Here is a 15,592-nt window from a genome sequence, read left to right as displayed (position 1 = left end):
GGTGTTTGGCTTCTGTATGCTGGGTGGTCTCTATCTGTATGGTCTTTGATTATTCTCATTTTTGGGCTGGTCTTAATGTATGCTTTTTTTGCAATTTTGGTATAAGAAAGGTTTTGTAAATTTGTGTATATTGGCACGGATTGGGGACTATATTTTGTATATACTGACATCATATAAGGTAGTATGCCATGATGGATATGGGATCATGCGATGCAAGCAAGGCTAAGTGATTTTTCCATCCATTTTGGATTTTGACAGCGCATAGCCATTTTTTTATTTTGATGTAATATTCAAACTATGTAATTTCTTTTTGATTAATATAAATTTTCCACTATGCTATTTACCGAGCAAACAAAAATACTTGTTTTAACCCTATTTTTTAATTGTTGTATCTTGCAGACCCTCACAGAAAATGGCCTCCCATCCCACCTGTCCTGGAAACATGCCCTGCTATCCCCTATTGACACCTTCCTAGAAACTCGATGGAACATAGGTTAATGCTCATTAGGAGCTAAGTGGTGTTATTGCTTGTAAGTAGCTACTGTATTGGTCTCATTTGGACTCAGCTGCTTGTTTGAGTGATATTGTAATGTATATTGAACATATATTCAAGTGTTAAAAAAACATTTTGGAACTGTTGCAAGTTTGAAAAGAGAGTTAAGCCTCAACTCAGAAATGTGTATCAGTCTTTTGAATTCATAATTGAACTGAACTGCTTTTCAAAAACTATCTCTCTATATATTTTTAAGCATATTTGTGTATGATTATATACCAAAGTTAGTGATTCAAATTTTCTACAGGCTTTGTTCCCTATTCCTTCCATAGATCCCATACATCAGATCGATACTATGAATGTCTAAACTCGAGTCTTTATGTCACATATGGCTAAACTCAAAAAAAGGGCTCATGGATAGTTATCCTTTGCCATCCCTGGCCTGGAAACATTGTGGGGCATAGCTTTTATTCTCTTGCTCTTTATTGTTGTTCACAATAATAAAGGTGGAAGGGTAAAGTCGTGGAGTATGGTAATCTTTTGGGTCACTATGTGGATCATATGAATGTGAATGGAAGCTTTTTTATAATTTTTGGATTCACTTTTGAGATACCAAATTTAGGTGAACCTTGAAGATACATGAATGGTATTGTCATAAGCCTTGTCTAATCTATTGATAATGTATTTTCATGCCCTTGCTCTTGATGTTTCAGTGTTCTTTATGCCTATAAATGATCTATTGAGATAGTTATGCCCATCTCTATTAAGAATATTTCTTGGATCTCTCTGTTGTCATTACCCTACTCTTTATTCCATAATTTGGTGTGGTTGTAACCCTATATTCTCCAAAATTTGAAGAGCATTAAATTAACATCAAATAATTTGGAGGCTTTCTTGTTGTAATACGCTATATTGGTTGGTAAGATTCTTAGATCTACAGACATCTTCTTAGCCTGTGGGATTTCATCATGAGAGGTCTTTTTGGCTCTACCGTGCTTTGTAATTGATCATGTTCTTTTGACATATGTAAAATGGATTGTTTAGTAATTAAGATTAAACTATCCATATACATGTGTATTTAAAAGAAAAAAGAATCTTATTTGGAAAGGAAATAGAAGTAAAACATAAAGGGTATAGAAATCTTTAACTGCCTTAAATATTCAAGCCAAAATATAGAAGTGAGCTAGAGTTGGACCCCTAAATCAGTAGTAATAATACTTTTTCTATGAGATTTTTGTCATGTTTTTTTTCCTCATAGGAGGTAGAAGTCGAGGAATACTTCATTTTAGATGCCCCATTACTATGAGATACGGGGAAGATTTCATTGCCTTTATAGGGACTCAAGCAATAGTCTATCTAACTATAGATATTCAATCCACTGATGCCTAGCTCTTTTTTCTTGAGGCTGTTACCCTTTGGCATAGATCCCTACAATGAGGGGAGTCTAGAGGGTCTAGAGCCCACATGTTGACCACCTCTGTTTTTGAGAACACCTAGATGATAAGCAGCACAAAATGGCCTTTGGATACTAGTAATTCATGTATCGGAGCTCATAGATTAGTTAGGTGGTGCTTCTCTCATGACACCATTAGTATTTATATTATTTAGATTCCCCAGCCTGCTGTCTCTTGGCATCATGGCTTTGCTCATTCCCATCTGCATGACCTTTCCCCATTTTGGTGACATGGATTTACAACTACAGGCCACTGGTAGACCATAGGGGTAGATTCATATTGTAAAGTTATTTCAATTTCAATTAAAGAACACGTTATGAACTATGTATGCTATAAATGGATATGAGGAATTATGTCAATGTCTGATAATTCTGATTTTATCTGCAGGTCTGAAGGAGAGAGATCATTTAATATTTTCTATGTCTACTCCAAATGAATTCAATTGGCATATATATCATTTAGGCAACCGGTCAATTGGTGTATTGACCGGTCATGCCTTTTAGGCATGACCGATCAATGCACCCATTGATCGGTGCCTTTGTAATTATACCATTAACACAATGCTGATTATCGGTTCAAAACACCCGATAGCATATTGTAATATCATAATATAATGACTGATCAATGTAATGAATCGGTTCATATAAACACCGATGATTCAAAGTGCACGATGTATGTAATCCAACCGGTGCAGTTGTTAACTAATGTTAATTCCAAATGAAGCGGTGTATTCATTAAACCCGATAACAAATATGCCCGATATAATTACGCCTGATAACAGATGTGAACCGGTGCCAATGGTTATGCACCCGATAGCAAGTATGTATCGGCTAATAACCCGATGACTTATAGCATTTAATATGCTATCGGGTTAATACCCCGATAGCATAATGATAAGTGATGTTTGTACAATCCGATAATCATATGCAATATAAATCTGACATGAAGCATGTAAATAACAGAACAAGGAAGGTTAGGAAGATCTTATCTTGCATAAGCTACCATGCATTAACACATATTGCTATCTTCTTTTCTACTTTGGGAGCTACATTGGCCTCGATGGTTTTTCAACCTTGGACTCTTCCCAACGAGCATTATGTTTTAAAGTGACCTATGATGGAATAGATGATTCTTCCATTTCGAACATTGATAGGAATATTTGATGAGATTTACTTGTGATCTTGACAAGCAGATACTTTTGGGGCTTTTACTCACCCATCATTGCTATTTGTATTGCTATTTGTGAGTGACATAGTGCTTTATTTGTCTTATGTACTTTAATTATTTTGATTTTAGAGCTCTCATGTCTTAGAACTTTTTATGGTTAACTGCTGTAACCTTTAGCTTTATTGACTTTTGGTTGTTTGTGGACATTAATATAATTTCTTTCATAATATAGCTAAGGTGATAGGTTCTGACAAGCTGAAATATTTTTGCAGGCAGAAAGTATCATTATCCCAAAGGAGGTTGATGAACTGCTTGAATATTATGCTAATGAATTTCATGTACTAAAGGCCCCTCGGAAGATCATATGGAAGAAGAATCTTGGAACTGTCAAGGTCAGTAAGATTCTCCCTCATTTGGATGAATATTACATTTAATTGTGAGGATACATTGCTTGTTAATTTGAGCTATTTGTTTTCTTATTGTCTTTGGCTAAAAGTTGTAACATTTATCTCAAAAGTACCTATTGAGATCTTTAGTTTCATAGCTTTAAAAAATAATTATCAGCAACAAAAAACTTGGTCACATGCTTCGTTTTAATTTAATATTAGTTGTGATTCAACTTCTTGGTTAGAAATGAGCATGATATATACTTTTGCAAGTCCATGTAAAATAACTAAAACTAGATTGAAAACATTGAATATTTTGAAACCTTGATAAAAATATGCAAGCTTAAGAGAACTCATAAATAGTTAGGTTTTAAAATTTTGATTCCAATTTGTTTCTATTCAAATTTTATAGTCATTCAATAGCTTTTGGGAGGTTTTCTATGTTTTTGGTGAAGCTTGAGTCAACTCATTGGCTTGTTGTGTTTCTGCCTGGTGCAAATCATGTGATTTGTCACAAATTGTTCCTCATGGAATTAGAGCTGCAACTGGTTCATGGAATTCTGAATTTGGTTACAAATGGAGGCTCTGCAACTGCTTAGTATTACTTTTGTGCTTCTGAATTGGTAGTCAAATAGGCTACAGATTATATTTGGATCTCAGATTTTGTATACTCTTGCAGTTAGAGTTGCAATTTGAAGATCGATCTGCTGAGTATGTGGTGTCTCCAATTCATGCGAGTATTATCATGCAGTTCCAGAAGCATCCCAGGTTAGCTAGAGGGATTGAGATGTTAAAAATGGTAGATTGTGTACGAATAACATTATATTCTGCTTTCGGAAACAGATATACTGGCTATTTTGATCTGGTTTGGATTACAAGCTATGCAGTTCGTTTAGTCCGATTTATCTTTTTATCTTAAATATTGGTTTATGTTTTGCAGATTTCTATTTAGTGACTAAAATTATTTGTTCCTTTTCTATTGCTGTAACATAGCTGGACTGCTAAGAATCTTGCTATAGCTGTTGGGATACCAGTGGATACTCTTTGCAGGCGAATCAGTCTGTGGGTAAATAAGGTAAACAATGTTTGCCTTACTTTCTGTATTCTGTATTGTTGTTACTTTTGTAAAAACTCTAAATGTTTCCTTTCAAATTTACTTCTTAGAGAGTTATATTTTCTAACTGGATCAAATACATTATGTATAGTTATGTGCTTTATAGAAATTCCAATATTTGCAATGTATAATGCAAATCTCATCAAAATTTCTCATGGATTATGAGTATGGTTGTTGTCCTTGATAAAGCATGTAGTTGTTGTACTTATCTTGTTACACCCTGCTAGAATTTTGATTTGTACCTTATGATACTGCACAATGAGGGGAAGCTCCCTTGTAATAGAAACAAATCTAAACTTTAGAACTTAAGGAAAAGAGCTCTAATTTTTTTTTACAGTAATTACTAGTTAAATCTTGGGGTCTTGAATATGCATTACAAACAAACTAAAGAAACTACCTATCTTTTTGTTCTCAAGCATTTTAATTTGTACCTTTCGGTAAAACACAAAATTGAGCTGTAAATCAGTTTTGAGAAACAATCTAAAAAATCCACCATTCATGAGCGAGATGGAGCGGGAGTAGAGGAAGGAGGACAGGGGATTTCGAGCGAAGAACGGAGGATTTTTGTCAACATCGCCAAGGCGTAAAGGAGCAGAGAGAAACTAGCAGAAGATGGGGAGATAGAATGATGGAAGAAGAATGGCAGTAAGGAAAATCTTTGGAAGGACACGGAGTACAGACAAATCATATCCCATAGTGGGTTTATGAAAATGGTTGATGGGTGGACAATTGTGCACCCTGACAAAGGATGAGAAAACTATATCCCCAGAGGCAAGAGAATTGGAGGCCATAGAATTGGAATGACTGAAACAGGAATTGGTTCAGACACCAAACAAGAAATCAATTGCCTTGGGGAAAGAGTAAATGGAAAAACCAAAGTAGATTCAGACAAAACTTCTACTGGGAATGTTTTTACAATAAGAAAAGGTGATATGGGAATTTAGGGCAAAATAATAATGCATACTCTTCCAATAATTGGAGAGTTAATAACCCCAAAAACAACAAAGGTAAAAAAGGGGTAGATCCACAATGCAATGGAAAATAAAAAATCAAAACAATTCAAACACTCATCAGATAAAAAAGTTTAATAATGATCCAAACCCTAATTAGTCATCTAATAAAGTGATTAATATTCAAAACCCTTAGAGTAAATTTGTATTGGAAAGATTAAAGGAAGTTGGCATGATTCTCAAGTGGGGTAATGAATGGCCTGATATTAGTGAGATCAGGAAATGGGGTTTAGAAAAATGGGGAGAGGAAACAACAATTAGAAATTTGGCGAATGTTTTTTTTCTAATTGAATTTAGAAGTACTAAAGACAAATGGAACTTTATTGCTAGAAGTCCTTATATGGTTAATGGACATAAAGTTCACATTAGAGATTGGTGCCCTAATTTTGATCCATGGAAATATAAAGTCAATGAAAACTTGATATGGATTTGGTTTTACAACCTATCGACAAAATATTGGTCTATTGAGACCTTGGCAGAAATTGGCAACAGTTTGGGATCCTGTGTAATGAAGGAAGGAATTGTGGAAGATAAGTTTTTGGGGACATGCCCGAATCTGCATTAGTATCAAAGAAGATATTCCACTTCCAAAAAATGTTGACATTCAATTGGGAGATACCAATTGGAAGCAAGATATGTTAATGTTAATAGCTAAGGTCGGACTCCTTTAGGACTGACACAGATAACTTAATTGTCTAATTGGCCTGTCGGCCTGTTGTGACGTTTTCACACATCGCCCCATTGCAAATGGGGACCCATGTTTTTTGCTTTTTAGGGTTTGTTTTCTAGGTCTTTTAGGGTTTTGTTAGTTAGCCTTTGCATTTTGAGTGTCGCCCAGGTGATCACATGGATAAGCAAGTCCGGCTTGAGTGAAGTCTGGAATGTCCTGAAATTTGGGCTAAGTCTGGAATGTCCTGATCCTGAAATTTGGCTAAGTCTGGAATGTCCTGATCTTGAATTTGACTAAGTCTGGAATGTCCTGATCCTGAATTTGACTAAGTCTGGAAACTGAAAAACCTCAAAAAACTAGATTTTGCAATATAACTCCTGGAGGTCTGAAACCACTCTCAAACATCCTGAAAGTATATATGGAATATAACTTAAAGTATAAGAAAGAAGAAAGATTGTCACTTATACTTAAATGTTACATTCCATTAAAATTGTCCTGATAGAGAGTTCGAAAAGTCAAATTTCGCTCCGGACCTTCACTGAGGTTCCAGAGCGAAAAGCGCTCCTGTCCCTCTCCAAGGGTCCGAGGCGAATCGCTCATGCCCCTCACCAAGGGACCAGGGCGAAAAAGCTTATTTGAGCCATTCCTCGCCTTGTTTGGTTAAATTGAGACATCAAAGGCATGGTGAAGGACGAAATGAGCATGATAAAGCATCCAGACTTGATCAAAAACAATGAAATGATGAAGTTTTTGCCTAGAAGGTCAAATTCGCTCCTGTCCCTCACTGGAGGACCAGAGCGCTTTTCTTTATATGCACAATTTTAGACCTTTTTTGGACATTAACTTTTATTCATAGCATGAAGTAAGATGATATCTTCCTTAGCCAAGACATTTTTTGATGAAAATTGTAACGATTTGGCCTAGAGAGCAAAAATCGCTCCTTTCCCTCACTGAAGGACCGGAGCTTGAATTCCAATTTCGCATTATCCTTGCAAGATTTAAGTGGTTTCGCGATTTGAGGAGGTCAAGGGAAGTATGTTTTGCCCATTGAATATAACTTAAGTACACCACAATGAAGAAAATCGGCCTAAGTAACAAGTTCGCCCCTGTCCCTCTCCAAGGGACCAAAGTGACTGGCAAGGGCGCTCCTGTCCCTCTCCAAGGGACCAGAGCGATTTTCCCTCAAGACAAGATTCGGGCAAGAGAAAAACAAGTTTTACGTTTGAGGTGGGTGAAGGAAGACCAATCGATCCGTTGAAGATAATTTTCGAAGCTAGCAAAGGACGAATTGGCTTGTAATTGCAAAAGTGCTCCCGTCCCTCACTGAAGGACCGGAGCTTGAATTTCAAATTTGCACTGTTCTTGCAGGATCAAGACAATTTTATGATTTGAAGAGACCAAGGAAAACATGATTTATCCATTGAATATAATTTGGAAGGCTAACAAAGGACGGATAAGCTTGGATTTGCAAAATAGCTCCTGTCCCTCACCAAGGGACCAGGGCGAAAATGCTTTAAAGTGCACTCATTTCAAAGATCGAATAAATTGAACTCGAAATTGTAAGTAAAAATGCCATGTTGGACGTCAAAAATGAGGTCTTGGACGTAAAAAACAAGAAGTGTGAGGTCTAGAATGAGATCGCTCCTGTCCCTCACCAAGGGACCAGAGCGATCTTGTTAATAGCCATTATTTTTCATGATTGGGCGCCAAATATCCTTCAAATTTCATTAAATGCCAGATTCGATAAAACCTTGAAATATTTTTGGCATTTAATAAAAGCGCATGGTATTTAATAATTAATTTTGAGCCTAAAAAAATCGAATTTTTTAATTATAAAGGCATTTAAAATTAATTATTATTATTTTAAAAATAAAAAAATAAAATAAAATTGGAGCGCTTGGGGTATTATTTAATGTTTTTATCAAGTCGGCCTCTTCTTTTATTAATTTTTATTTATCTTTTGGCCTATTTTTCCAAGTCGGCCCATGGAAATACAATGGTGAGCGCTCTATATATTTGAGGCATGTTTTTCATTATTCAAATCATTCACTCATCATTTCAAGTGCGATTTGGAAGAGCAATTTGAGGAGCGAATTTCTACCAGAAGTGGAGACTAAGAAGGGCGAAATTCATCTTGAAGGCTATTGGAGAGGCATATTTCTTGCTAGATTGGAGGATAATTTCCAGATTTTTGAAGACATTTGAAGGCGAATTTCCAAATCTTGAAGAAGCTAGTGGAAGATGGAGTTCTTTTCCAAGCTAAAGGGGGCGCATTTTGCTAAAGGGAGTCTTGATCTACATTTTGCCTAGCGAATTCTCCTATTTTTGCATCATTTTTTAGAATTAATTCCCAAGTGGAGGTATGGCAAAATCATCTTGACACCCTTATTCAAGGTTTGATTTTTTTTAAGCATTTTTGGGAAAAATCTAAGTATTACATGGTTAATTAGGAAATGATAACTCAAGATTTATCATGAGGTTTCCTAATTAAAATCTTGAATATTCCTTTTAAAGTTTAATTTTTAGATTTCAAGATATATTACTAATTTTGAAATGTTGTGTAGGTATCAAGATGGCGACTCCAAGCTCGAAAGATCTACAAATCGGAAGACTCTCCTCAAGGAAAATCAAGCCAGATCAAGGACGATCAAGCAAGGACAAGGACGACCTTCTTCAATCCAGCCTAGCATCGACAAGGACGATCTTCTTTGGACTAACGTCATCAAGGGCGACCTCTTCCAATCCAGTATTCCAAGGCGAGGTACATCAATCATCCTGCACATCAAGGACACAAGAAGTTAGAACAAGGGTTCGTTGAAGAAGCAGATAGTTCCAGAGGAATTAATTAAAGAAAGCTTCTCAACAACATCAAGTTGAATATCTACCAAGTTACAAGTGTCAGACGAGGTGGCATCCTAGTCATCACTTCTCCAATCAGTGTGGTCCACCTCAGCATTTCCAGATTCAATGTACCTAACTCATGGAAGGTGGCACAAACTCCGATGTACCTACCCCGGCTATCCATTGGTCGATTTTTCCAGAGAGGACATGTGTCCAAGCAATACAATTTTATCATTGGTCGAGCATTAAATGTTATGTAATGGTTGTAACAAACCCTAATTAGGGTTTTCATTGTTGAATCTTGGCCATTGATCTCGAATTGATCTAAGCCATCGAATTGTATTGAGGGCACTATATAAGCCCTGGCATTTCATTTTGTAAAGGCAATTAGCAATAATTAGAATAGATAGTTAGAGAGTGAGAATAGTTAGAAATAGTTAGGAATAGTTGGAAGCAATTAGAGTAGAGTAGAGAGAGAAGGCAAAGATTGTTGCCAAGATGTTGTTGTAAAAGACTTGTAACTTCATTGAAGAAATGGTGAAATTTATGGGTCGATTCGACAATTTGCATGGTCTTTATACTTCTCATATTTGATTTCATGTTATTAGATGAGTGGAAGAAATGTGCTTGATTGATGGTGAAATTCGTATATCCATACTACTAGCAGTTTGTTGATTGCAGACTTGCCTTGCGTAGTCAACTGGAATCATTCAGCTTAAGCTTAACTTCAATTGTCGCTTCTTCATTGATATGCATCAACTTGATGGTGTCTATGCCTGCAGTGATGATTTGAACATCATAAAGCTTCCCTTCGAAGATCGCACTAGCCTTGTGGAGATGGTCCTGCGATGTCAAAACAAGACCTAGTTAGAATTTCATCAAAGATCAATCATTGCTCCTACATTCCTTAGTATTGGGATTAGATTCTCTCCTCGCCCTCCTCTTTTTTCCTTTTTTTCAAGTCAAAGTTAGTAAAATCCTGTGTCCAGCAATATTCAAAGCAAATCAGAAGTTCAGGCATCAAATGTAAGTCCCCTTGTGATTCCAGCAAATCACATCATACCACAAAGAGCTTATCCACACGTAGAGACCCTACATACAAGAACCTTGAAGTCATCCTGATTGATCCTTTTTCGCGATAACTTCAGCAATCAGAGGCTTTACTCGAGAGAGGATAAGGTACCTTTAGGTATTTTATTCTGTGTTTGATAGTGTACAAAATACACGTCAACACGGCCTTAGACAATTACATATACCCATTTAATAGAGACAATTAAAATTGTTTAAGCAAATACGATTTGCTTGTGTGTAATGCAAATAATATAATTAATGTAATCATCACTAATTGAGCTGAATGACTGCCACCCTTAGTGAATGCATTCAATGCACAATGAGAAGACGTGTTCTTTCTTGAAGAGAGCCGACCCTTGGAGAAGGACTTCATCGATGGGTATAAAGGGAGATTATATCTCCCTTCCTTGAAAATATATTCAATTAATCTATCAGCAGTAATATAACCGTCTACAAGCAGGTCAAATATACACAAAAGCGTGTTGGTTTGAAATTTTGTACACCTAGGGGATGTGCAAAATTGTAGTTTCAGCCATAGTGTGTGAGTATGATACTCTCCTAATTTAGGGAAGGCTCCCCCTACTTACAAACTAAACTAATCTAATACGGGTGAGACAATAGTTTTTCTTCTTCTTTCAAAAAAAACTGTACTCTTTTCTCTTCAAAGAAAAGTAATAGCAATTGGAAATAAATAACAACAAATACAGAAATGAGACTTTTTTGTAGGATTTTTGGAACATAAAAGGAAACAAAGTTTCCATGAAAGCACAAAGACCTCCATCACTTCCCTAGGACGGGAAAACATAAATGAAAGCACAAAGTCTTCAACACTTCTATTGTGCTATTAACCTTCTCAAAAAGATAATAATGTACAACACACAACAGCTCAAAGTCTGTCTATATGATGCACTTCACATTACATGCACAAGTCTTAAAATAAAAGCAGCACAAAGTCTACAAGTTATCTCTTTACTTGAGCTTTCTACACTAGCTTCAAACCTGATAAACAACTCAAAGTCTGAAAGACCAAGTTTGAAAACCAAACCTATATCTCCAAATGCAATTAGCAGTTCAAAGTCTGCAAGATTGAATTTAAATCCCTCTTGAACAATAGAATAAAAATCACAATCAACTCCAGAAAATGTCATCACATAACACCTTGAATCAACACAAAGTTTGAAAGCAATTTGCCTCTTTTAATTGACTGCAATCTGATTTACAACTAAGCTCAAAGTCCTAGAGTGCACATACAAACTGACAGAGTCTTGTTGCATTGACAAAAGACATGAAAAATTACAAAAGACCCCCTGAAGTATTTATAGGAGAGGAGCCTTGAGAAAAAGGTGGGAGGATCCCAACTAACTTGAGAAATTCTCTCAACCACCATGACTTATTCCAACTATTGATTTGAAATCAGCTTACTTGTAATTACAAAAGTGCAAGTGATAAACTTGCAATTACAAAATTGTTTTTTTACAAGTGAACTTGTCAAAACAAAATTACAAATACACAATTGAAACTATTCTGTGTCCGAAGACACAACTCTAACTACATCATCCTCTGTTTTGAAAATCTTTATGCTGCTTCAGGATACTAGAACTTGAAGTATTCAGGATTGGTGAAGACATCTCGAACTGGAACGGGAATTTGTATCCTTAATGTTCTTTGTGTCGTTGGCCAACAAATCTCAATCTTATCTTCTTGCTTGGGGTAGTATTGGCTTTTCAGGAGGGAAGTTCTTTGCAAGGCTGAAGTAAGAAAACCATCTCTGTCTTGAAAGCATTCTATGCTCTCAATCATTCATATCACTTATCCATCTCCTTGTGTGGCTTCGTCATGTTGTTTTTCTTTCTTTGTATCATCCTCCAATCTTGGAATCTGCTTGCAAAATAAGGCCCATGCCTTAATTTATTGATTTGGTAGGTCGTGTGTGCAAACAAGACTGACAAAGGAAGGGATAAATTGATGCAAAAATGGGCTCACAAGTGAATTTTGGGTTTTGGAAACTACATTACATGTGTGGAAAAACAAGAGCATTAACTTGCAATTATGGAGGACAAACATGCAACTTCATATGTGTAATGGGTAACTAGAAGTTTGCACTTGTAATTGAACCTTTAAGACTCATTTCAAGTGTTTTTGAGTGCATTTTGGACCAATTTCGGGTTCTAGAAGATTGACTGCAAGTGAAGACACAACTGCAATCAGGTTTTAAAATTCCGACTGCAAGTAGACTTTAAATGGGAAAAATGAATGAAGGTGTGAAATGAATGGATGAAATAGTAGGAAAGGGATTTTGACATGAAGGAGAAGATGACAAATTTGGATGAGCATGTACATGTATGGGAAGGAATATTTTCAGCTTGACAACTTAGGAAAAGGGAAAAACTTCAACTTGTAATCAGATTTGTAAATTCCGAAATAAAATGAATGAGTCTCATGGCAATTCTTTAACATTTGTAAATTTTGTAAAAAGAAGATTAACTTTTTACCAAAGGGGGAAGGTCAACATTACCACAGTTACTTGTAATTGGGTTTTGAAAACCCGAATACAAGTAAATAGGAAAAATGAAAGGGGAAAATCTTGCACATTTACAACTTGCATTCAATGAACCTTGCTTGAAGAATGCCCTAGACTAAAACAAATGAGCTTGGGAAGAACCAAAATGCTCTATAAATAGATTGAGAAATCACCACGTTGATATTCCTTGGCAGCTATAAACGGATTTCCATTCATCCCACTCCACAATAAACGACTTGGAAGGAGAGATACGTTTGATGTCAAACACTCTTCAATGAATGAAGGATGCAAAACGTGTTGCAAATGTGGCAACAATGGCAGAATATGGGCATGCAAAACGTGGAGCTTACACAGCAAAAAACGGAGCCAAAAATCCCCACATTTATGCACAACATGTTTGCCAAAACCGTTGAATCCTAAAAATGTGGCACTAACCATCGATCTCCAACAGCATAGCAAGAATGTGGTATGGATTCAAGGGAACAATGCCACAAAAATCAGATTTGTGAGAGCAAGAATACAGATTGGGTTCTTCCTCTCCAACTACAAGCAAATATGCCCTCCAAAGATGCAATCGGGTTTTTAAAACCCCTTTACAAGTTTTAAATTCCATTACTTTTCCTTCTCTTGAGCAATTTCGGGTTTCTAGGGAAGAAGAGCAAAAATAAATAACAAAACAACTTGTAATAGAGAAATAAAATCCCTATTACAACCTTTGAAAAAAAACATAAAGGAACATAAAGACTTGTAATAGGAAAATAAAATCCCCATTACAAGTTTAAAAGACTTGTAATAGGGAAAGAATTCCCTGTTACAACTAAAAGCAACACATAAAAACTTGTAATAGGGAAATAAAATTCCTATTACAACTTAAAAACATATAGTAGGAACTTTTATGAGAACTTACAAGTTCTCATTAAACTTTTAATTTTAAATTCAGTTGTAATTTTTCCAAAAAGTTCCTACAAACAACTTAAATGACAAAAAGGGAAAAGGGAAAATAAAAAGCAAGTTACAAGTTACAAGTCTTTTAAAAAGTTCATTTGTAATTGCTAGAAAAAACCCCTACAACACTTGAACATTAAAGAAACTCTAAACTTTAAACTTGCAAAGGAAGGAAAATTTTCCACTTGTAGTTCAGAGAATAAAACTCGATGTTTGAAGGAAAAACATAGCAAACGAACTCGAAACACGATGAAATTTGAAATGCGGATCGAGGATGAACCACAGATCAGTTTAGTTTAACAAGAAGCAAAAATTTTGCCTCGGGAAGCATGCCTTAGGAGTAAAATCTGACTTCTCTAAAACCCGAAATTGCACAAAAGGCTAGGAAAAAGGAGACCAAAACTCACGGAAACTTGGACAGTGATGGTAAAGACATGCCCCAATGATTCGACACTAACAAATGTGAGTTTTGTACCTCGTAAAATGTGCCTTGGAGTAAAAAACAACACATTTAAACCAAAATTTGTAAGGGTTGTCAGATTTTTGAAAATTAAAAAATGAGGATTACAAAGCGAATCTACATCTGCCTTCAGCAGTTCAAATTATATAAGCAGATCGTGTTCTTCAGTATTCTTTAGCACATCAAATCATCAACCAACAGATTGCAATTACATATACACAGCAGATCGAACCTATCATCTACAGTTCGTGGTTGAAGATCAGACTGTGCAATCTATTATTGTTTTTGCTTCAAGAAGTGAAGCAAATATATTGTAAAGGCATCTTATGCATTAATACATATAATAAAGAACTTTGTTGTTGGGTTTTTCACCTTCAAGAGGAAGGTTTTCCCAGGGTATATTCTATGCAATTGTGTTTGAATTATCGTCTATCTAATCTAATCACAAAACTTAACATGGTATCAGAGCCATGGTGAAGTAGGTCGTGATTAGATTTCCTTATAATTGGGAAGTTCTCTTTCATCTCTCACTTTCAACAAGAAACATCAAAACCTCGAAAATGGTGAATGGTCTTAAAGTCGAGGATAGGCTTGAAGGTGCATCAAACTTCACTTCTTGAAAGTTTAGAGTGCTTATTGCACTTGAGGAAAATGATCTTCTTCAATTTGTGAAGGATAAAGACTTATTCGAGCCAGAAGATCAAGAGGAGAAACTTCAATTCAAGAGTGTTAATGTTAGAATAAGAAAGGTAAGACACAACAATCTGAAACTTAGAAAATCTTACAAGAACAAGATACACAAAATTTATCCTGGGAAAACCCTCCACTTGAGGGTGAAAAACCCAGCCACACAAAATCAAACTCTAATAAAGGCACAAATCTGATACAATGCTCTCAAGCTTAATCAAACAATGATCTAAACTCGGATTGTTAGCACTTAACAATCACAGTAGAAGCTGAAAATTGATCAAGTAGTGTAGCCCATCGCCCACACGTATAGCCCATGCTTAAGGCATGCAATATGCTTAGCGGCAGTTACATTACATGCCGATTCATAAACCGTTATCAAACGAGCCACATAGACATTGAATCAACCGAACCTTTAATTGGATTGAATATGATAATGAAAGAAACGCAACCACCAAGCACGATTTCCCATGAAGCCGTAATCAATACACAAAGGTCAGTGACAGTTATCAAGGAAGCCGTTACCCTTCCAGCCATAAATTGTCGAACAATATAGATTCACAACCATCGCAAGAATAATGGAATCTCCTGCAGGTACAAACATTAAACAAAGATGAATGCTATAAAAGCGAAAAAGATATTGATTGACTTCGTGAGAGATCACGTAGTGCCTCTCATCTCCAAGATGACAACTGCGAGAGACATGTTCAAGACCTTGGAAGGTCTATATGAGATTAACAACACGAGTAGGGCTCTTGTATTATGACAACAAC

The 15,592-nt window shown here is 35.9% G+C and overlaps 1 protein-coding gene across 2 annotated transcripts in view; it reads left to right on the top strand.

Moving 5' to 3' along the window:
* Positions 1 to 15,592, top strand: part of LOC131068636 (anaphase-promoting complex subunit 2) — a 258,141-nt gene that overhangs the window by 137,803 nt on the left and 104,746 nt on the right. For both annotated transcript variants that reach the window (XM_058003876.2, XM_058003871.2), the window contains exons 11-13: positions 3,387 to 3,506; positions 4,180 to 4,268; positions 4,494 to 4,575. In XM_058003876.2, coding sequence (XP_057859859.1) covers positions 3,387 to 3,506; positions 4,180 to 4,268; positions 4,494 to 4,575 — 291 coding nt within the window. The remainder of the gene's footprint in view (positions 1 to 3,386; positions 3,507 to 4,179; positions 4,269 to 4,493; positions 4,576 to 15,592) is intronic.

Source organism: Cryptomeria japonica, chromosome 11 (assembly GCF_030272615.1).
Source record: "Cryptomeria japonica chromosome 11, Sugi_1.0, whole genome shotgun sequence".
NCBI lineage: Eukaryota > Viridiplantae > Streptophyta > Pinopsida > Cupressales > Cupressaceae > Cryptomeria > Cryptomeria japonica.
The sequence above is the reverse complement of the archived record's forward strand: the minus strand, read 5'-3'. Positions and strand labels throughout refer to the sequence as shown.